The sequence below is a fragment of the Nyctereutes procyonoides genome, unplaced genomic scaffold (genome assembly GCF_905146905.1).
Source record: "Nyctereutes procyonoides isolate TBG_1078 unplaced genomic scaffold, NYPRO_anot_genome, whole genome shotgun sequence".
In the NCBI taxonomy this organism is placed as follows: domain Eukaryota; kingdom Metazoa; phylum Chordata; class Mammalia; order Carnivora; family Canidae; genus Nyctereutes; species Nyctereutes procyonoides.
In genome coordinates, this window is record NW_026575049.1 from 27392395 (window position 1) to 27416010 (window position 23616).

At 52.7% G+C, this 23616-nt stretch overlaps 1 protein-coding gene across 2 annotated transcripts in view; it reads left to right on the forward strand.

The window, feature by feature from the left end:
- Window positions 1–23616, forward strand: part of TMEM184B (transmembrane protein 184B) — a 50440-nt gene that overhangs the window by 20389 nt on the left and 6435 nt on the right. For both annotated transcript variants that reach the window (XM_055328195.1, XM_055328196.1), the window contains exons 2-6: window positions 4593–4841; window positions 6333–6498; window positions 19228–19318; window positions 19784–19859; window positions 23135–23226. In XM_055328195.1, the coding sequence (XP_055184170.1) occupies window positions 4650–4841; window positions 6333–6498; window positions 19228–19318; window positions 19784–19859; window positions 23135–23226 (617 nt within the window). In that variant the 5' untranslated portion in view covers window positions 4593–4649. The remainder of the gene's footprint in view (window positions 1–4592; window positions 4842–6332; window positions 6499–19227; window positions 19319–19783; window positions 19860–23134; window positions 23227–23616) is intronic.

Here is a 23616-nt window from a genome sequence, read left to right on the forward strand (position 1 = left end):
TTCTTTTCTGCCTCTGGATGTCCAGTTGTTCAGTACTGTTTATTGAAAAGATGATTCTTCCTTCGTTGATAAGGATGTTTATATCTACCATGCCATGATCATGCCTAATGCCTAATGTAACTGACAAGAATTCCTGTGTGTTACCTATTTCAAAGATGTCTTTTCATCACTGGTTTGTTAGCATTAGGATCCAGTAAGGTCCACATGTTGCATTTAGTTATGTCTCTTGAGTATCTTGAGTATTCTTATAACAGCCCTCAAGCACCTTTGTTTATAAGCCACTGATTTTTTGGTGAAATCGAGTTATTTGTCCTGTAGACTATCCTGTACTCTAGATTTGGCTGCTGCTTCCTCATGATATCATTTTTTAAATGTTTTTTTTTTATGATATCATTTAGTTAGTTAGTACACTACCCTGTGTATTTCCTGGATACTAGTAGTAGCTCTGGAGGCTTGTTTTGGTCCCATTTCACTTTAGGGCAAAGGTCCTTCTTAGGTGGTGCCGTGTGCTCCCCATGCATCCCATCAGAGGCTGGAAACTTCTCTCAGCCCCATGTTGGTGATGTTGATCTTGACTGTGGGGTCAGAGTTTGACTTGCCCAGACTGCTTGTTAGCTAGGGGGTTTTATCATCCATCGAGGATCCATATCTATGTCCAGTATGTCCAGTATTTGCATTAGGAGTTGCAAAATGGTCATTCTGTTTCTATTAATAGGACCTCTGTAAAGTACTGTATGCCCTCAGCCATTCTGAGGTTACCCTGAAATATTATAGATGGGAAACCGAGGTTCTCAGAGATGAAGTCATTTGTCCAAGTTCGACATGGTGGAGTCTAGAGGAATCCTGTTGGGTGGCCTCAAAGCTGAAGCTTGGTTATGCTACTTAATTAAATACTCTGCCCCAAAGTCCCAAAGTCCCTGCCACTTTGAAGCCTTCCCTGGCCCTCCCCCCAGCCTTGGCCATAGCAATTGATGTCACTCGAGTGTGAGAGGACAGGACCCCAGTGACTGTCCCCCATCCCCAGCACACACACTGTGAACAGCTTGTGCGGTCTAGCATTGTGTGCTGCCTCAGGCCCTGGGGGCAAGTGAGCCCCCAGGGATCAACACCCTCAGAGGAACTGTCCTTACCTGTTTCTTGGTGCCAGGGACCTTGTGTCTGTAAGTCAGAATATAAATTCATGTGTTTTGGGGGGATATCATGAAAATCCTGGAATCCTTTGGTGTTACCCAGGAGCTGTAAAACCAATTTCCACATCATTTTCCTCTTCTCTTAGATGTAGTTAATATTACTTACTTCAAAGTTGCTAGGGAAAAAAAAATCATGAGACGATGCTAGGGAAAACAATTTGTAAATCATGAGTACTGCCTGGAGTCAAGTAAAGAGCTAGTGAACAAACCCCAGAAGCACGGTGAGCTCGGTAGGGCCCCAGAGCCCTTCCAGCTTCAGCTGCCCCTCCCTGCAGAGGACCTCCCTCCCCTTTCTGCAAAGAGCATCTTGGGCCTGCTAGACAGGACTGCATCCTGGAAGGAGGCTCTGGAGTGGGAGGGGCTGCTTTCGTGGGGGCCCCCACTTGGCAGGTGCGGGGGTGACAATGTGTTTATAGGACTGGGTTTGAATCCTAGCCCTGGTTTTGGGGCAAGTTGTCCACCCTCTCTGAGTAGATTTCTGCCTGTGAGCCAGCTGACCTACATGGGGGATGCCAGGGTCTCTCTGGGGTTGGAAAGGGGGCATTTGAGTGGCAGACACGCAAAGCTCCAGGAAGAAGCCGGGCCTAGAGGGATCCCTGGGTGGCGCAGCGGTTTGGCGCCTGCCTTTGGCCCAGGGCGCGATCCTGGAGACCCGGGATCGAATCCCACATCGGGCTCCCGGTGCATGGAGCCTGCTTCTCCCTCTGCCTGTGTCTCTGCCTCTCTCTCTCTCTGTGACTATCATAAATAAATAAAAATTGTAAAAAAAAAAAAAAAAAAAAAAAAGAAGCCGGGCCTAGAGCCTTCACCCAGCTTCCATAGCCGAATAGCCTCCCTGGCGCAGGTCCCCTCCCCGTGGGCAGGGTCAGCTCAGCAGTGCCCCTGTGTGGGCCTCCCAACACTGCTTCTGTGGTGGACAAAACAGCCTTTGACACACCAGCCTGCCTTTGCTTGGAAGCTGGAGATTTAGGAGTATTTGTACTTCCTCTAGGCATCCCCCTCCCCCCTAATTCCCAGTGTTTATTCATTTAATTTGGGATGATAGACAAAGATGATGATTTACAACCCAGATCTTCTTTTTTAAAGAAGTATTTCTGTCACTGGTTTCCAATTTTGCAACCATACTTACAGGAGCTATTCTTAGACTTGTCGCTGTTTCTTTTTCAGAGCTCGCCACCAGTCTTTATATAGACACCTTCTCCAGTTTTGAGTTTCTTTATATAGATGCCTTCTCCATTTTTTATTTTAAATCAGATTCATCTCTTGGTCAGTATGTTAGAGATCACTTATTTTCACGGGAAAACAGAAATGCAAAGGGCTCTCCTAGGGTAAAAATTTAGAGCTAAGAGCTGATGTGGTGCAGGTTGGGGCAGGGGATGCTGGAGACATATGGGGGGGACCAGGGGCAAAGCCAGGAGTGTGGGGACACAGTAAGCAAAGAGCCTTTTCATCCAGGATCAGGCTGTGGGCCTGGGTGGACCTCGGAAGCCTCTGTTGGTGCCAAGATGCTCTGGCTGAGAATACCAGCAGGGGCTTGGAAGGGTCCATGAGAGGTCATCTCGGCTGACCTTGGGGCTTGCTGTTTTCTGGGTGAGGCTGCAGAGACCCCCCTCCAAGGGCCCCAGCAAAGCTCTGTGGGGACACATGGCTGGTTGTAGGTGGAGCTGGGACCTGAGCTGCAGCCAGAGCTCTCTCCCCAGTGTCCATGCTCTCTGCTTCACAGTCAGTGGATCCTCTGGTCGCCCTGCAGGTTAGTCTCCCAGGGCTTCTGCCACAGACTCAGTGGCTCCAGGATGGCGCTGACCAGCCCATTGGCAGCTGGCAAAACTGAAAGGGATGCCTGTCAAGGCCATAGGACTCAGATGCCCTTGGGTACAGCACCGGCCAGCCTCTCAAGAGTGGCTTTACTCCGTGACACCAGCTCTTCCTTGGGGGCATCTGGGTTAATTTTTAATGTAAAATTGTTAGCTTGTTACCATGAGTCTTGAAGTTGCCATTGGGAAGAGCAGCCGGCAGAGATCCTACATGGGATAACTGGATAGGATCCTAGAAGGCCAGCCCCTGTCCCATCCACTCCCATCTTTATTTTCCCACCCAGAATCTCCCTTTATGCTAATTTCTTCATCTCTGTGTGCTTCTCCATGAAATAGCTCAAATTTTTAAAATAAAGACTGAAAATCAATAGATAATAAGGTAAATGTAATAAATGGCTCTGGTGCTGAACTTGGTGCTGGGGACTAAAAGACAGAAATATGGTCTTGCCTCAAAGAGTGGGCAGCCTCAGGAACATTAACACAGGAGCCAGTGACAGAGTTGCATGTTACATAGAAGCACAAAGGCATGTGACATATAGCTCTCTGATTGGGGGAAGCTGGAAGGCAGGCTTTTAGAAAGAGTGATACGGAAAACTGAATTAAAAGAGCTGTTTGAAGGTACACAGGGTGGGCCACAAAGGCTCCAAAATGGCTAGATGGATGGATGACAGAGGGATGATGAAGAATGAGGGTCAGCCGTTAGGGAAGTTGGGGAGAAGTGGCCAAGAAAAGGTCAGGTCTCTGAAGAGATAAAGTGGCAAAGTGATCTTGCTGGATTGGCAAGTGTGAAGATGCACAGATCCAGCAGGTGTTTGCTGAGCCCCTGCCATGTGACTGGGCTGTGCTGGGTGCTGCCGATCCTGCTGTGAGCAGAACGGAGCCCTTGCCCTCTGTATGCTTATTATGTTCTGGTGAAGGAGGCAGCTAATAAGTATATGAGTAAATGTACACTTTGTCAGAGGGAGTCAGGCGGGAAGGAGTGCTCTGGAGAAAAATAAAGGGGTGGAGAGTCCCTGGGGTGGGGGAGGCATGGCCATGTGTGAGCAGGTGGTCAGGGCAGGGATCTCAAGGAAGTGCAGAAGTGAGCTGTGTGGCAGACCAGGGCAGCAGCCAGTGCAGAGGGCCTGTGGCAGGAGCAGGCTTGCCATGGTGGAGGAGCAGCAGGAGGCTAGTGTGGTTGGAGAGGAGGATCAAAGTGGGAATTGTAGGAGGCGAGAGCCACGGGGAGCCACTGGGCAGTCTTGTGAGCCACGGTACAGACAGCAGCTAACACTTCGAAGGAGCTGGGAGCTACTGGGAGCTTTTGAGCAGAGGGGTGGCTCAGTCTGGCTAATGTCTTAGAAGCCTCATGTGGCTTCTGTGTGGGGACTGGACAGTAGGGGCAAAGGCAGAAGCAGAGAGTCTGCTCAGGAGCCTGTTTCACGAATCCAGGGGAGACACGGTAGGGGCTGGGACCATCATAGCGGTTGGGAGACACGTGGTCAGAGTCCAGTTACAATCTGAAGGTGGACATAGAGACCCGGAAGATTGTTTACCATGCTGCCACTCACCCGGGGAGGAGGCTAACACTGCGGTGTCCTCTCTTTAGGCCAGGTCATCACTTACCGCAAGGGATTATCTCCGGGACCCCCTGCTGCCAAGCACCATGACAGTGAGGGGGGCCGCACTGGCCCCCGATCCAGCGTCACCCACGACCATGGCAGCCTCGCCCAGCGTGTCTGTGATCCCTGAGGGCAGCCCCACGGCCATGGAGCAGCCCGTGTTCCTGATGACAACTGCTGCTCAGGCCATCTCCGGTTTCTTCGTTTGGACGGCCCTGCTCATCACCTGTCACCAGGTACCCAGGCCACTCAGGGGCTCTTGAGCCAGAGAGCCACTGAGGGCATCTGGAAGGATCCTGAGAGGTTTTCTAGTCCCAACAGAGTATTAGGCCGGCCAGGCTCTGCTGCAGTGGTAAATAATCCGAATCTGGGGGCTCCACCTGGTCGAGTTGATTCTTGCTCTTGTCCCAGGCCCGCACAGGTCAGGCTCTGCTGTGTGGCTCCCACATCCTGCAGCTTCAGGGTGCCATCCATCCGGCTGCTGGGAGGAGGGAGGTGTGCGGAAGCCACTGGGGATACTTAGCCATCTCAGTCCAGAAATGACACTCGTCACTTCTGTTCACCTTCCATGGGTCAGAATAGGTGACATGTGCAGCCTCAGCTATAGGAAGACCTGCAAGAGCATCTGGACAGCAGTGACTCCCTTTGCAGATGAAAAAATTGAGACGTAGAGGTGGTTGGGTGCTGGCCTAGTCACCTACAAGCTGGCGGCAGAGCCAGGAGAGAGGTCAGGTCTCCTGTCCCCCTGTCCTCACGGTCCCAGAGGAGGCAGGTGTGGGCTAGACCTGCCTCGGCTGCCCAAGGAAGAAGGTTTGAAGAAGGGCAGCTGAGCTAACTCAGATCCCTGTCAGCTCCTCGCCTGCTGTCCCGTGTCCTTGTCCCTCTGCAAACCTAATCGCTTCCAAGGCAGTTGACTCATAGCAGCTGGGGAATATTTTATGTTCTTCCTCGTGAGCCCAGGACTCGGCGGGGCCGAGTGTGAAGTCACGAGAGTTGGGACAGGACTCTGGCTGCTGGGACTGAGGAGCGTGGCCAGAGCAGGTGTTGGCATTCATGTGTGGCTGCCATCCCCTCCCCTCCACCAGCTTTCTAAAAACTGCATTTCACTCTCCCACCTTCCCAGGGAGGCAGGCAGTGCTGCCTCTGTTTGACAGATGGGAAAGTGAGATGCAAGATGATGTCACTGCAGCCACTCAGCCAGGACGCGCTTCCAACTTCTGTAGAAGAGAGGATCTCTCCTGTCCCCCACACAGGGTAGATGCTGCTGCCATAAAACCCCAGGGACCAGGCGTTAGGAAGCCCGGGGTGGTGGCAAGGAGATGTAAATATCCATTGAGGGCCTCCTCTGTGCCACTTGCCCAAGGTTCCCCAACTGGCTGTGCACATGGGTCCCTGGGAAGCGTGTTGCAACTCTAGATCCCCGGCCATTCTTGACTCTGAGCTGTATAGTCTTGGGTGTGGTCTCGCAGCCTCTGGGTCTGTGGCACTGGCCCAAGCACCCTACAAGCTTTATGCTGCCTCTGGTTTGATGTTCAGAACAGCTTTATAATGTGAGTTTTGTCATCAAGGAGGAGCTAAGGCTCAGGGTTGAGTAACAGTCACAGAACAAGTGAGCAGCAGAGCTGGACAGCAGAGCACATCTGTCCCATTAGCCACAGAGCAGAAGAGGGGCAGGTGTGTGGCTACAGTTGGGTCCCCGGCTGAGCCTGCCCCCCTTCTGCCCCCAGATCTACATGCACCTGCGCTGCTATAGCTGCCCCAATGAGCAGCGCTACATCGTCCGCATCCTCTTCATCGTGCCCATCTACGCCTTCGACTCCTGGCTCAGCCTTCTCTTCTTCACCAATGACCAGTACTACGTGTACTTCGGCACCGTGCGGGACTGCTACGAGGGTGAGGAGGGCGTGAGGGCTGGGGTGGGGCGCACACCCCTTCTGGCTGGGTCTGGAAGCCAGAAGCCCTCGCCCTGGGTTCCTTCAAAGGGGCTGCCCTCGCTTCTCTACCCACTTCAGGGGCCCCAGGTGACAGGTGACAGCACATGTGTAGCACTTTGCCACATGGCTCCCACAACACCTTTACAGATACCTGCAAGCAGGGACCCTCCCCCGTGTCTCATTTCTCATTCTGGTGTCCCTGATGGGGGTGAGCAGCAAAGAAGTTGTCCGTTTTAGATAGAAACCCCAGGTACAGGTGGGTCAGGTTTATCCAGGGGCCCATGGCAAAGCAGTGGCAGGGGTGAGCCTCCCTCCCCATGTACCTTAATTCTGAGGGCTTTGTCCCAAAAGCAGGCTCTGCATTACCACCCAAGAAGGTGACATGCTGCCTTCGACGGGTGTCAGGTCCCATGTTTGGTGTAGAGGCATCAGCTGTTCTGGGACTGAGCTCCTAGCATGGACCAGGCCCTCTGCTGGGCGCTGGGTGGCAAGGAGAAAAGCCATCTCGCACCTGCCTGCCTGACTGGTCACCATGAGACGGGGTAGCTCTCCATGGGGCTAGCCTAGAGCATGAAGCTGCTGGGGTGAGCATCCCAGGCAGACAGGGGAGCTGATGAACAGGGCGAGGGGAGAGTCCCTGCCCTGCTGGCCAGGAGGTGTGGGGAGCTGGGCTGGGAGCTGGCAACAGCCAGAGGAGACGCCAGCGGCTGGAGGGGGAATGGCACTGTCCAGGCACAGGGAAGTAAGAACAGGATGTAAGCAGCCTTGCAGGGTACACAGAAATTTAGAGTTTCTCTTTTACTGTCGTACAAAAGTATGACACAACTGGAAATTGCAGGTTAGGACATCTCTCTGTGGAGGGTGGGTGAAGGAAGGAGAGGCCAGAGACCTTAAGACAGGTCACAAGCCCACAGTCTCTGGGCCTGCACAGGCCAGCAGAGCTGAAAGGAGGGGTCCTTGAGTTCGAGATCCCTGCTTCGACACCCCCAGGCCTCTGAGGTCGTGCATTTTCCTGTTTCCTCCCCGTCTGCCCTGCTGGTTTTAGGTAGAGCGGCCAGCTGTCAGGATTCCTTATGTGCAGGCAGGGTAGCCCTGACCACAACCAGTTGTCCACTTCCCTGACTCTAGGAAGGCTTTGCCTTGTGGATATTGGGGTGCAGCATGCTTATCCCCACAGAAACTGGAGTCTCTCTTCCTGTCCCACTTTGAACCGTGTATCCTTAAGGCCTAGCAGAGCACAGGAAATGCCTTAGGCCTTGGCCAGGAAATGCAGGCGCCTGACAGGAGCACACTGGACTCCCCCCACTGCCCCTCCAGCCACAGGCCTGCCCTCACCCGCCCCTCCAGCCACACTGGCCTCTTCTCCAGCGGGACCATCAGGTATTTCCCTACTGTCTGGAAAGCTCTTCTCGGCCGCTTCTCTCTTGTCCTGACTCCTCTCCCAGCACCCTGCGTGCATCCTCAAGGCCTGACCATGGTAGCAGCTGAGCATGCAAGTACAGCATGTGTACCTGGTCGGCTCTCGTCTCCCTGAGTAGGCTTAGCTCTGGGAGAGCAGGAACAAGCAGAGAGCCCATGCCAGTAGAGCCAGGCACTTGGTAGGTGCTCACTCAGTCCATAATTTCTGAATGAATAAGGGACTTGACCAAACAGTCCTGTGTGCCTTCCCTTCGCATGGGGCCACATCAAATCCCCAGGCTGGTGAGAATACTGAGGCTCTGCCAGGTGAGAATACTGAGGCCGGGTGGAGACCTGCTGTGGGCATAACTAGGGCTCTAATGCCTGATGTCCCTGGAAGCAGCAGGGTCCAGGGAAGCCTCTAGGTCCCTGGGGAGCTGCAAAGGCTGGTGTTGAGAATCCTTTTCTAATCATGTGCCAATCTCAAATGGGTGCTCAGGAGCGACCTCTGCCTACTGGTTCCCTCAGAAGCAAAGAGCTGTTCCCTGCCGCCAATGGGGATCCTCTCCTGTGTGGTCCAGGGGGCAGGTGTAGTCTCCCTTCTCTATGGGACTCTAAAGATTGGGGCACCTGGCAGAAGCAAAGCACTGCCAGGGAGATGTCTGTACCACATTCACTCTGCCCCAGAGGTGGAAGCAGATGGTCCCCTGGGTCCCCCCCACTCCAGAAGCCTCTTTGTTCAGGCCCTGCCTGCCCCAACCTTTCTCTTGGTCCCCTTAAAGGTCCTAGTAAGAAGTCTGCCTCCCTGCCTGGCATGTCTCCTAGCAACACTATTATCCCCCAGCCTGTGGGCCAGCCTGTCCGCCTTTCCCAGGGAGTTTGCAAACAGCACAGCAGCTGCGGGGAAGTGCAGGCTGCCCCAGAGTTCACCAGCTTTTAGCATCTGAGTTGGTGGGCTTGGCCCTCCCTTGCCCTTTCCTGCCACTCTGCTCCGCATCAGACTTCCTCCCTCCCCATATCCTTTCATCTACAGAACCTGCCCCTGCAGAGGTAGGGGTGGAGGGCTTCCCTTAAAATTCAAAAAGAGGCCCCCATTCGTACCCCTCCCCACCCCAGCCTGCCTTCTCAGTGCCCCCAGATCCCAGCAGGGGGAGAAGGGGGAACAGCAGTCGGGCTGTGCTGGAGGACCCCGGTTTCAGAGCCCGGCAGTGGGCTCTTGCTGGGCACTGCAGACATTTGTTCTTCTTTTTAACAAAATTACAACAACTCAACAAATTTTTTTTTTAAGATTTTATGTATTTATTCATGAGAATACACAGAGAGGAAAGAGAGAGAGAGGCAGAGACACAGGCAGAGGGAGAAGGAGGCTCCATGCAGGGAGCCCAACATGGGACTTGATCCCGGGTCTCCAGGATCAGGCCCTGGGCTGGAGGCCCCACTAAACCGCTGAGCCACCCAGGCTGCCCTCAACAAATTTTTCTCTCATAAGTTACTAGTGCACAATTGAAACACAAAAAATTACCCTGACTCTTCACTCTCAAGTTCACTGCATTTTCAACTCTTTTAAACTTTTTTTCCTAGACTAACCTAAGAATATGCTTATACTATTGTTTCTTGATATTTCAATTTCAGATAACATTACACAGTGACCTATTGTAGGAAGCTTTGACTTCAGTATCTTACTCCCACCCCCTTATGCACATGCACACATGTGCGCGCGCACACGCACACACAGAGTTCTCCATCTTTTTTTCTCTTCATCTTTTCATTGTGACTAGATACAGTTTTTTCTCAGTTTCATTATTCAGTGTTTGCATTATTACCTGTCCATAAATATTTTTTTAATATTTTATTTATTCGGGGATCCCTGGGTGGCTCAGGGGTTTAGCGCCGGCCTTTGGCCCAGGGCACGATCCTGGAGTCCCGGGATCGAGTCCCACGTCGGCCTCCCGGCATGGAGCCTACTTCTCCCTCTGCCTGTGTCTCTGCCTCTCTCTCTCTCTCTCTATCAAATAAATAAATCTTAAAAAAAAAAGATTTTATTTATTCATGAGAGACACACAGAGAGAGGCAGAGACATAGGCAGAGGTAGAAGGAGGCTCCCAGTGGGGAGCCTGATGTGGGATTCGATCCCAGTACCCCAGGATCACGACCTGAGCTAATAAAGGCAGATGCTCAACTGTGGAGCCACACAGGCATTCCCACCTGTCCATAAATATTGATCAAAGCTGAGCCTTATAGGGGATCCCTGGGTGGCTCAGCAGTTTCGCGCCTGCCTTTGGCCCAGGGCGCGATCCTGGAGTCCCGGGATCGAGTCCTGCGTCGGGCTCCCGGCATGGAGCCTGTTTCTCCCTCTGCCTGTGTCTCTGCCTCTCTCTCTCTCTATCATAAATAAATAAAAATAAATCTTTTTTTAAAAAAAAGCTGAGCCTTATAGTGTCCCAAGCCTACATTCCCTGTATAACTTCTCATTTTCCTCTGGTTATTGCTTACCTTGGTTTTTGCTCTGCTTTCTGTGTATCTATCATTAATTTATCCCCAAACACTTCTGTTGGTCAGAAAAGAGAAACCCATCTCTGTGTAGTTAGATGTGCCAGGTCCTGTGTTAGCATCGGGTCTCCCTTGTAGGCAATCCCCGAGCCCTGCTCTTCTTGCTCTGGTCTCGACGGGCTGCTTTCTGGCATCTTCCATTTGGGCTCTTGTCCTAGGTCTTCTCCACACCACCATCCCTGGACTCCCACTCACCTCTCCTGTGCTGAATCACTTGTTCCCCGGATGCCATCTTTCCCTCATTTGTGGTTTGCTCTCCCTTTCTGGTCGATTCGTATCTTCCAGGAGCTTCCTGGCAAAAAGTGTACATGTGCGTGCTGAGTTTTTTTAATCTGAAAATTATCTGCAAATATTTTTACTCTATTATCCTATCTGGAGTTTGATAGGAATCCAGTTCTAAGTTGGAAATCATGCTCACTCTGAATTTTGAAGACGTGTTTCCCCGTCTTTTAGCTTCCAGTGTTGTTACAGGAAAGTCTGCTGGATTCTGATCCTTTTTTTTTTAAGATTATATTTATTTATTCATGAGAGACAGAGACAGAGAGACAGAGAGGCAGAGATGCAGGCAGAGGGAGAAACAGGCTCCATGCAGGGAGCCCAATGTGGGACTCGATCCCCAGTCTCCAGGACCAGGCTCTGGGCCGAAGGCAGCACTAAACCGCTGAGCCACCCGGGCTGCCCCTGGGTTCTGATCCTTTTGGGGGTATGTGACCTGCTTTTTGAGGTCTTGCTTTTAGAATCTTGCCTTTATCCCCGTGTTTTGGAATCTCCTTGTGCAGTGCACCTTGTGGGCCCTCTCTGTGTGGAAGCTCATGTCCTGAGGTTCTGGAAAGTTTTATGTGTTTCTTTTGTTATTTTTTTTTCTAAAGATTTTATTTATTCATGAGAGAGAACAGAGAGAAAGAGGCAGAGACACAGGCAGAGGGAGAAGCAGGCTCCATGCAGGGAGCCCGATGTGGGACTCGATTCTGGGTCTCCAGGATCACGCCCTGGGCCGAAGGTAGCGCTAAACCGCTGAGCCACCTGGGCTGCCCCTTATGTGTTTCTTTGATAATTTTTTCCCCTCCACTTTGTCCTCCCATTCTGGAATTCCTGTTGTAGGCTGTTGAACTTGTGAATTGAACCTCCCATTTTCCTTATAATTTTCAGCTCTTTTTTCGTTCTGCTTCCCATGAGCGAGCAAGCTTGGTTGTTTGCTTGCTTGCTTGCTCTATTTATTTGTTTGTTTGTTTTACCCTTCAGCTTTTCTATTGATGGTGGGGTTTTTTTTGTTTGTTTTGTTCTTGTTTTTTTATCGTGTTGTAAAATGTCAGGAACTCTTCCCTTTCCTTTTTTCTTTTTAGAGCCCCTGTTTCTTGGCATTGGATATAGAGTATCTCTTCTTCTTTCTCTGGAGATGCTAATTACAGTTTTCTTTTGCTCCCTGTGTTATCTCTGCCTCCTGAGTTCCTTTCGTCTGTTAGCTTGGGTCTTTGACCTTTGTGTTGGAAGCTCTCCTCAAATGCCTAGTGTCCTTGGCTATTTTTGTGTTTATGAATGGGTCTTAAAACTGCTGGGCCTCCCATTTAAGTGACAGGACACATGGTATGTCCTCTACCATCTTTATGCTGTGGTAGGGGCAGACACTGAGTGAATACCTTTTCATACTGGGTCTCTTTCCCCAGAGAATAACATTCTCATCTCCAGCCTGGGAGGCAAAAACCAGGCAGGCTGAGCTGAGGGTGCAAGGGACCCGACATCTCGCCCCTTGTCTTCAGGCCTCATCCACTTTCTCCACATCTCCTTGTTGCCCTCTGCTGAGCCATGTTCTCTGAGGACAGAACTGTCTCAACCTGTCTTGAGAGTTAAAAGCCCAGTAGCTCTACTGGCCGACTTGGAGCTCACGTTCTTTATGTCCTCAGGACTGCCCAGTGCATCCAGTTTTCGGGCTTCCTGGGGCTCTCATTGGCTCCTTCCCCAGGGCAGTGACCACACTGTGTCTTCCAGAGCTGTACTCAGCATTTCTGCTCTGCTGTCCCTGGCACTGTGCACATACCCCGCCATCAGTTTGCCTTTCAGCAGGGAAGAGGGGAGCGAGTAGTACTAACCCCCACATATCGGCAGGATTGCTGTCTTCTAAGGAGGGGTCTGAGCCGTAGAGAAGTATGTGGCTCACCCAGGACCACGTTTCCACCATCTGGCAGGGGCTGTAATTCACATGGCGCCAGGACGAGCCATCAGGGCAGGTAGACCAAGGAGGGTGGAATGAGCCTCCTTTGTACATGTAGTGTTTGTGCTCAGGGCAAGGGGTAGCTCCTAAAGACGTCTCTGAGACAGTCCTGGGGACCTCTGTGATCAGAGGGGTGCAGAGGGCTGGAGTTGAGGGAGGGAGACCTGCTGCCACTGTTGCTTTATGCAGGCACTGAGTTGTGATTATTGTTTGTGTGGTATTTGTGTTGTTTTTTTCATTACTGTTTTTTCATTACTGTTAGTTCATTCTCAACTCCCAGTTACCTGGTAGATGTATGATCATCCCCACTTTGTGCTCATGAGAAAAAGAATTCGAGTGGGCTAAGAAACTTACAATTACTAGAGACTAATTGCCAGAGGCCAGGTGCAGCCCTGGGTCTCTGGGTCCCCAGAATGGCTCCATGTCCAGCTCCATAGAGGAGTGCAGGACAGCTTTCTCCCACGGAAAGCATGACCTCTGGTTAGGAGGGGAGATTTTACATGAAATAGTCAAAGAATGATGCTACTTTCACCTCGCTTCAGATTGTGGACAAACCTCGCTTCCTGGACTCTGGCCCAAAGTAAAACGTCTTCCTGGGCAGAGAGAGAGTACAGCCAGGATAAATGGAACCCAGCCAAGGGCCACAAGAGACCCAGAGGCCAGTGTGCTAGCAGCACTGGCTGTAGTGACCCTCGCTGGTGCCCCTGCTGATAGAGCTGGCCATTACAAGAGCTCAGTCAATCAGAATAAAGAAAGGTACTGAGAGGAAACCAATCAGAAGAGGCATCGGAAACAGCAATCTAGGTGGCAGGAAGCAGCAATAAGCAGGATCAAGAGGGCAGAAAAACCGCAAGGGAGGAGAGGAATGCTACCACTGGAGCAGCTCCGGGCAGACCCCAGCCCACTAGGGCAGTAGCACACTGCATCCATTACTGTCCATGACAATCCCTGGAAAGGGGGAGAAGCATTTTCTGAGGCCCCTATTTCCGAGCACTGAAGATTTTGTCCAAAGTGGTCAGAATTAAGTTTTCTGCGCTCCTCCTCAAGTTACCTGCCATGTGGACTGCCCCCACATCTTTCCAGATAACCAAATTCTCTGTGTGCATCTAAGGCCTAGGGGTCAGCGGTAGGTGCTGAAGGTATGTGGAGGAAGTGAGCTTGGAATGGCCAGGTGCACCCAGGGTCACTGAGGTTCTGCACCCAGAGGGTGGCACACTGTAGACGTTCAGTTGTCCAGTGAGTGGTTAGTGAAGGAACAGACAAATGTGCCCATCTGACCTGTAGCAGGGAACTTGTGAGGACTCCTGACCCCAGGAACTGCTGCCAGGGGCAGCAGGAGTGCATATCTTGGTGGATCCTCTCTGAAGCCCTGGGGGCCCCTTGGGAATATGTTGTTGCAGGTGCCTGTTCTGGGTGCACAGGTGGGAGGCCAAGTGGAGAGTAGCCTCTCGAATTATAGCCCCCTGTCCAGGCAGCTATGGGTTAGAGATGCTTCCAGTGAGGAAAGAAGGCCTCAAGTCTCAGGGTCAGAAGGGACCTGTAAAGACTCAGTCTCTCAGAACCCCTGTATAATGTCTGCTGAGAGGCTCGCCAGCCTCTGATTGCATGCTTCCACCAGCACAGAGCTCACTACCTTTCATCTCCAAAGATGGCATGTTGGCAGTTGTTTCTAATATTACGCTGAAAGCCTGGCTCTGCCTCTGGGATCAGGTGGGTCCTGTCTGACCCCTTATATTGAAGAGAGTGACCCTGATCTCTTTTCTCCAGGCCTCAAGGCTCCAATATGATGCTCATTTTATCTCCCATCTTGGTCCTTTGCTCCTGATTTTGTGCATTTGTTTTTAGTCCATTTAAGATTTGGTATCTAGGGGGAGCCTGGGCGACTCAGTCAGCTAAGCATCCGACTCTTGGTCTTGGCTCAGGTCATGATCTCAGGGTCATGGGATCAAGCCCCAGGTTGGGTTCAGTGCTCAGTGGGGAGTCTGCTTGAGATTCTCTCTGCCTCTCCTCTGCCTGTGCCCCGCCCCCCTTGTCAAATTAAATCAATCAGTCTTTAAGATTTGGTATTTAGAATGGAACAGAAAGGGGCACCTGGGTGGCTCAGTGATTGAACATCTGCCTTTGGCTTAGGTTGTGATCCCAGGGTCCTGGGATGGAGTCCCACATCGGGCTCCCCGCAAGGAGCCTGCTTCTCCCTCTGCCTGTGTCTCTGCCTCTCTCATGAGTAAATAAATAAAATCTTAAAAAAAAAAATAGAATGGAACAGAAAGTTCCATTCTCCAGGACAGGAGAGAGAGAAGGACCATCCCTTCCCTCCTGCTAGATGCTCCTCTCCAGACTGGAGGGCCTGATTTGTGGGTCCCTTGGTCACTCTTGTGTCTGCAGGACCTAGCACAGAGCCTGGAACGCAGGCTGTGATTAGTGTGTAGGGAGGCATAGAGTAATTTTGTGTCTCTGGCGCCTCTCCAGGGAGCAGAACTGGAGCTGGGGTCAGAGGGGCAGTCAAGCAGCAAGCCTGCTGGCCAAGCACTACACCCACACTGCTGGCCTCCGGCCCAGCGTTCTTACTCTTCTCATGCCCAGGGCTGTGTATCATTGAGCTTGTTCCTGGGGTGTGTATGGAGTTGCCCACTGTAAACACCCTTGCTGGGATGGGGATAGTGTTTTGCTTGGCTTTATAATCCTAAGAGGGGATTGATCTGTCCAGATGGTCAGTGGGTGCTGATGTGGGCTGTTTGAGTCATCTCGAGGAGATTCCATCTTGTCTCCCTTCTCTGAGAACCATATTGATTCCCTAGTGATTCTTTAAAGGAAACCATCAGAGTATTGGTGTCTGATGGATCCGCTGGCCCTGGAGCACTGGGAGGATGTCAGGGTGGATACATTTGATGATTCTGGCCAGTTGAATGCAGAGCCGGATAGGGATAGATGGCTCAACCACGTGACTCAGGAGGGTGCTGACATCTGTGATGACACAGGAAAGGACATGTGCTCAGGTGCCAAGCTCCTCTCAACAGTGGCTTGTGAGATAGCCTGGCTTGGGAGGGCAGTTATGGACAAAGGTGCTGATGAACCTTGGCCTCGGTGTCTTCTCTTGAGAGTTCTGTCTGGGGACCGAGTCTGATTGCTTTAGAAGGTGCATCTGCGCAGCCTGTGGAAAGGTAGGCTCTGCAGGCAAGAAGAGTGTGGACCATGTGCCTGGCCCGCCTCTCTGAGCCTTACCCTGAGTTAAGGCCCATGTCCGTCTGTTCATTCTTTCTGTGTTGATTGTAAGTGCCAAGCCCTCTGGTAGTCGGAGTAGGTTTCAGTTCCTACCTGCGAGGAGTTTATAGTCTGGGAAGAACAGTAGGACACATGCTGTGGACGGTGAAGTATGAGCTCGGCCTTAGCAAAGGAGTCACACTTCTTTCCTCGAGGAAGTTGCTGCTGTTAGCCTTGGCTTAAAGGTGAGGAAACCGTGGCACAGTGCACTTAAGAAACTTGCCTGAGGTCACCAGTTTAGTGGTGGAGCTGTCCTCCGTACCCTGGCAGTCTGCCTTCAGGCCTGTGGTTCCCCTGCTTCATTATGCCCCCCCGTACGGAAAGGATTGGGTGGATCAATGGTGAGAGTGTGGTGTGTGGAGAGAGCCTGGCCATGGACGGAGGGTTGGCGAGTGAGAGGTGGCATCTCAGCAGGACCTGCCCCTGGAGGTCAGCAGAGGCACCAGAATGTGAAAGCTCATGGCACATCCTGGGGACTCTCGGAGTGGTTTTATATCATGTATATACATGTAGATACATTGTGTGTATATATGTACACAATACATACACTTATGTACATACACATACATATGCACACATATACACAAACACACATTGTATATGCACACATTTACATATATACATACTCATATATATGTATTATATACACACAGACATACATACACATATACATACACACTATATAGGTACACACACAAACATATGTGTGTGTATGTATACATTTACTCTGGCTGCATGAATAATCATCCCAGATGGACTAGCATAAACCATTTCTTTTGTTCATGGATAGTGCAGCTCAGGAATTTGGAGGGGCACAGTGCGGATAGTCTGTCCCTGTGCCCTGCTCTCTGAGCCTCCACTAAGGGACCCTCAGCTAGGGGGTGGGGTCTGAAGTCTGGTTCACTCATGTGTCTGGCAGTTGCTGGCATCGCCTGGGGCCTCAGTGCCTCCCACATGAGCCACCTCTGGGTAGTCTCTCCATGTGGGCTGGCCTGAGCTTCCCTGAAGCATGGTGGCTACATCCAAGGGGAGGCATTTCTTGAGAACCTCTCGAGAGGTTCTCAAGAAAGAATCATGGAAAGAGGCCTTCTCTAAGCCCAGCGTCAGATGTCTTGGAGCAACCCTTCTGCTTTAGTCTCCCTGGTCCCCACAGATGCAAAGAGAGGGAGGAAGACCCTATCTCCTCGCAGAGAGGAGCTGGTGTCCCAGGGTGTGGCCATCTTTGGAAACTACCATTGGCCACAAAGTAGCTGGACCCAGCTTGGAATGGGCACATCCATTCTACCTGGCATCCTGCGGCCTTGATCAAAGGTCATTAGCAGACTGACATCAGATTTGGCTTGATGCCCACCCCCACCCCTACCACATTGCCCCAGAGTTCTTGTCACTGAAGAGTGCTTTGGAGCTCAGTGGAGATGACTGTAGTCCCACATATCCTGAGCTGCTTCCATGCCAGGCAGGCAGCCTTACAGGGTCCTCAGCCCCAGCAAGGGACACTGACCCCTGAGGAAGACAAACAGATAGATAGTAATGGCCACCTAGCAAGCACTGCTAAGTGCCAACCACTCTTCTGAGTAGTTTGCGTGCTCAGACTTCAAACCACCTGGCAGGGTAGGTAGGTATCTCTATTGTCCCCATAGAACAGATGAGGAGACTGAGGCACAGAGAGACTCACAGCTAATCAGGGGCAAATCTTCATCACAAACCCTCTGCTCTGTGTCTATAAAGGGACAGCTCAGTGGTGGGTGCCTCCTGGGACCCCCACCCTAGCTGTGGGTGTGAGCCTTTAATAGCTTAGGTATATAGCACCTCAAAAATACTCTCCTTACCAAATTGCTGAAGGCCAGCATTTGCCTGGAGCTCTGCCACCAGGACCGTATGTGCCCTAGCTCGAGGTAGTGCCATGTTAGTGGTGTGCTTGCTACGTGCCAAGTGCTGTGTCCGTGCTCTGGGGAAGAAGTGGGCTGCAGTCCCATGAGAGCAATCGGGGTCATGCCAGCCATGCTGCAGGGCAGGAAGTACTGCACAGTGTCTGCAGCCGGCGGTTCCATGGATGAGAACATACCAGCCGCTGTGGTAAGGCCGGAGGCCTCTCCGGGAGTCTGATGGATACATGGGTGCCAGGAACACAGAGGGAAGGGCACCCCAGGCAGTGGGAGCAGCAAAGGGAAGAGGATGGACGTCATGGTAACCTGCGGGAAAGAGGGGCATCTAGTTGCTGGCAAGGCCATGTGTGGGGTGGGCGGGGGCAAGTCACTGTGGGAAGATTTGAATGCCAAGCTCAGGGCTGGGAGCCTTGCAAGGCAGCAGGATCAGATGAGGAGCCCCCTGTGTGCAGGGCTGCCAGTGCTTCCCTTGCTTTCCTGTCCCCTTACCCCATTTGGACCCACACTCTTTGCTCCAGATCTCCTGCTCTCGGCCTGATCTTCCTCCTGCGGCCTTTCCTTCTGGTGGCCTCTGTGCTCCTGCTCCTCTCCACTCTCCCCATCCTTGCTCCTGGCACGTCCTGGTGCTCCCAGCACCCTGCAGGCCGCAGCCTTCAGCCTGTTGACCCCGTAGGAATCCTCTAACCAGAAGACCGCTTGCACATGTTGACATATCTCTAGCATTGACAGTATGCTTCTATGCCGCTGGTCTGTCACAGCCTTGTATCTTTGTGGAGATCCCGAGCTGCATCCAGAGCAAGCTGGCCCAGCTTCTCAGCACATTTGTGCTGTTTCGCGCCCCTTAGTACATCCCCTGGAGCTTCTGGTGGCCTGCGCCCTAACCTCTCATCATGGGTTGGTGAATGGATAGAGGTTCTCCTGTCTCATTCCTGCTTAAAATTTCTCCTGAGAAATTTTAAATCCCCCTAGAGAATGCTTTAGCGTTTTGTTGTAGAACTCTGATCCCTAACACACGCATACAGAAAAGTGTATGAAACGGATAAGTAGTTACAAAGCAGCGCCTGTTGAGTCCCACAGTGGATGTGCTCCTTGCCAGATCCCCCAGCGAGCCCACCCCCATCTCCACCTCCTCCGGCCTCCCCACACAATCCGGAACTTCATGCTAACCACTCCCTCGTGTTTCTTTATGGCATGACCAGCCATGTGTGTACATAGCCCTAAACAGCTTGACCTCGCTCTGCCCGACTTCAATTATAAATGGAACATTCATGGTGCGGGTCCTTAAGGCCCTGCTGCTGCTTTCACTCCTGTTGCTGTTCAGGATTCCATCATCTGTTTACCCGTCCTGTTGACTTGAGTGATTTTCTCTGAATATTTTTCACAGCCCTGGTCATCTATAATTTCCTGAGCCTATGCTATGAATACCTCGGGGGAGAAAGTTCCATCATGTCAGAGATCAGAGGGAAGCCCATCGAGTGAGTCTGGAGTCTCCCTGGAGCCCCCCGCCACCACCCGGTTTCCCGGGCCTGACGTTCTTTGAGCCGTCCTGGTATCAGCTGGACACACAGACTGGCTACGCCCGTGACCTAGCCCTGTCATGCTTCTCCTCGCTTCCTGAGCAACACTGTTCCTGGGGACTCTGGGGACAGCCTGGCTGGCTCTTGTTTCTTCTTTCTCTTTCTCTTCTTGTCCCTTCCTGTCTGCCTGTTTTCTGCTCTTGCAGTCTTTACATGCAGTACTTTTCAAGTCTGTTTGTTGCCCCCACCCCAGGCCAGTGCAGTGCTTGGCCTCCACTTCAAGGCTGCCTGGGATCTATGCCCCGTTTCCAGCCCTGTCCTCTCTGCTCCTGTGGATGTGAGGGAGGGTGGCCTTCCCCAGCCCCACCTTTCCCAAATCCTGGCTGTCTGCCTGCCAACTGCTTCTCCACTTGTCTCTTCCAGGTCCAGCTGTATGTATGGCACGTGCTGCCTCTGGGGAAAGACTTACTCCATTGGATTCCTGCGATTCTGCAAGCAGGTGTGTGCCCTAGCACCTGCCCTGGTCCGGGGCTGCAGGCCGGGGCCCAGGAGCCTGCGGGCTGCCCCTGGTCATCCAACAGTAGAGGCGGGTGTTGGGCCCAGAGGACCCCACTGTAGGCTGTCCCAGACCCCACTTGTGGGCTCTCCATGTCCCATGAAGTGCCCCAGGCCCCAGCATCCATCCCCTACGCTGTTAGGAATGCACCTGCATTAGCAGAGTGTGCTCCAAGGGGTAGCGACAGGTGTCCTGAAGGGGTCTGTGGTGGCCCTGGGGAGGAAGTGGACCTGTCCTTCCTCTCACTTCAACCAAGCAGGTCTTAGTGTATGTGAGAGAATCAGGAAGTGCATGGGAATTCTGAAATCTCAGTTCGAAACTCCTCATCAGCTTGTAGCTAGAGGCCAGCAGGGCTTCTACATGAAAGCTACGTGCCAGGACAGGCCTGCGAGTGTCTGGGCTCTTCCCCGTTCCCCAGCTGGCAGGCCACCAGCTTCCGGTTTCCTCGGCTGCCTTCCCTGTGGTCTGAAGTAGCCTGGGCGGAGGCCGTGTGGTGTTGTGGTGGAGCACATGGGCCTGGGTGTCTGACCATCTGAGTTTGATTCTCAGCTTTTCCTCTTGCCTGTGTGACCTTGGCTAAGTGCTGTAACTTCTGTGAGCCCGACTTAGTTTCCTTATCTGTAAAGTAGGCATATGGATATTTATCTCGAGGGATGGTTGAATGTACGGGTGTGGTGATGGATGGAAAGCCGTCAGCACAGACTGGCACGGAACCCACTGCCTCTTGTCTGGGGAGAGAGAGTCTGAGGTGCCTCGCCTTGCTGGTGTGCAATCTCCTGGGGTGCCAAGACCTCTCTTGGCTCCTCTGGCATTGCCAGAGTAGTCAAAAGGGGAAATGAACACCACAGTTGATCACCGCAGCCACCGGAGGGCTGGCCTTTCTATTCCCTTCTGTGCAGGGCCCCTGCGTGCACTGTGGACACACCCACAAAGCACCTACCTGGACGGATGCACCGGGTCTACCCTCAGGTCTGCCCAGCCACTGCCAGCTCTGCCTTCCGTTGGGCATTGCTGGATTCAGTCTCTTGGGCATTGCTGGATTGGCCTGGAGGCAAAGAGTTAAAAGTGTCCTGGGGTCATGGTGGGTGGGGCCTTCCAGAGCCATTGTTTACCAGCCTTTCAGCCGCCCTGGGCCCAGCTGTGACTCACAGCCTTCTTTGATGAGTATATTGTGTACAAAGTTTTGATCCCATGATCACTAGCTTGCATAGCCTTGTTATAAATGATTCCCCGGCCCTGTGGGTTCGGATGTCTTGCTGCTGTTCTGGAAGTGGCAGGGAGAGGTAGTAAGAGGACAGAGGATAAAAACAGCTTTTGTACCCCTTTCCCTTGGGAGAGAGCACTCTGCTGCTTTCTCCTGAGAAAACCAGGGCCGGGGCTTTCCCTAGGATCAGAATCTCCTGGAGAGCTGGTTCACAGTAGACATTCTCTGGTCAGCCCCCTCTCAATCCCCCCTCCAAACTGCAGCCTGATGAAGACAGTCTGCTGTGGAGCTCTGGGCCTCAGGTGGTGTTTGCAGCTCGAGGGTGATTCTTGTGTCCAGCCTGACTTGGGAACCACTCCCTGATTTTGGATCTGACTCAGGGATGTGGTTGAGACAGGGGCTCTACTGCCTCTTCTGCGACTTCAGCTTCTCCGTGCCTCAGTTTCCTCACCTGTAACAGTGCTTTGTCCTGGGGGTTCTTGTGCACTCCATGGATAAGGATGCAGCAGCTTGTCGGCAGGCTCCTAATACCTATCGGCGCAAAGTGCGGCTCCTGCCTTTTCCCCAGATACTGGTCCTGCTCCCTCAAGGTGGGTGGTGGGGCCAGGGAATTTGGGGGGGGGTTGCTTATGGCAGCATTACAGGTGCTTTCTCGCAGTTCAGGCCTCCTGGGACTCCCCACAAATTGTGCTCTGGTCCCCAGTTGGGCAGAAGCTTTTGGGTTCACCAGGTTATTTTCTCTGCCCCAAGGTCCTTGCCTGACTTGGAGTCACACTGGTTTAGCCTTATTTTTATTTTTTTAAAGATTTTATTTATTTACTCATAAGAAACAGAGAGAGAGGCAGAGACACAGGCATAGGGAGAAGCAGGCTCCATGCAGGGAGCCCGACGTGAGACTCGATCCCGGGTCCCCAGGATCACGCCCTGGGCTGAAGGCGGTGCTAAACCACTGCACTACTGGGGCTGCCTATGGTTTAGCCTTATTTTAAAGCTGCTCCCACTTCCAGAGAAGGAGCCTTATTATGGCTTAGATTTACTGATTTCAAGAGGATGGTGATTCTGGTGGTTTTTTGTTTTTAAGATTTTATTCATTCATTCATTCATTCATTCATGAGAGGCAGAGGCAGAGGGAGAAGCAGGCTCCCTTAGGGGAGCCCGATGCAGGACTCAATCCTAGGACCCCAGGATCACACCCTGAGCTGAAGGCTCAACTGCTGAGCTCCCCAGGTGCCCTGATTCTGGTGGTTTTATGGGCACCGTGGATTGCCCTTGAATTTGCGGGAGCCTCCGTAGGGACTGCGACAGCCTGGTTCCAGAATTCCTCCAGTGGCCAAGCAGGCCAGTGGAGGCTTTATTGAACACATAGAGGTGGGAGAGCTTCCAGAAAACGTTCCCCTGTCTGTCAGCCCTGTGATGAGCTGGTTATGTCCGTTTATCAGTGAGGTGGCTGCTCAGTGGAGCTTCCTCAGGTGGTAGCTGGCAAGGCCAGGATTCAAACTCAGATTCGGGATCCCAGGACTTGTGCTTTGGGCTGCCCCCTTTGCTGTGCTCCTGGAGGCCCCCTTCAGCTGCAGCGAGATGCAGGGGTGGACAAGGAGGACAGGAGGAGGCTTCAGGCAAGGCCCTGTGTCTATACCCCCTGGCTCACGTCTGCTATTGGCCTCTCAGGTCTTGGTAGGAGCTGCTCCCTCAGTTTGTCCGTTGGGCCTGTGGCACGTTCCTGCTGACCCCTTCTCTGAGACCCCTCCGACAGGCTCTCCTGTCCTGAGCCCCTTCACCCCTCCGGCGGCCATCCCTCCTTCCTTCCCTCCTCCTTCCGTCTGCTCACACAGCTGCATCACACTGCTCTCCTGTCAGATTCTGCTCCCTCTCCAGATGGCAGTCCCTTCAGGGCAGGACGCTGGACCCCCACACCCAACCGGTCAGCCTCCAGCACAGGCCCAGCTGGCCAGAGGAGGTGCTTGTCACACAGTTTCTTTGCTTGTCCTCGACTCTTAACCTTCTCCCCCAACAGGCCACCCTGCAGTTCTGTGTGGTGAAGCCACTCATGGCTGTCAGCACCGTGGTCCTCCAGGCCTTCGGCAAGTACCGGGATGGTGACTTTGAGTAAGCAGTGGGTCCCCCTGAGAGGTGTGAGGGGAGGAGTTTCAGTGCAGGAGTAGGGTGCCCTGCCCAGAGGCCGATGCCCTGCCTTAGGGAAGAGGGTGGCAGCAGACTGGCCACACACCCCTGACCTTCCTCTGAGGGGAGGCCAGGCCCGGAACGGCCCTCCTCATGCCTCCTTGCACCCCTGAGTGGCAAGGCCCAAGCCTGGCAGTGACAACTGTGACACTTGGCCCCACCTCCAGCACAAGTCACTTTCACAGACAGCCTACAGACTGGTGCCCCAGGGGAGGGCCAAGAAGGGATAGTGACACCCGCATGGCAGAGAGCAAGAAGGTCAGAGCCCTGAGAGGCCTGTGTTGAGTCCCCGAGTGGAAGGTTTCTCCCATGTAG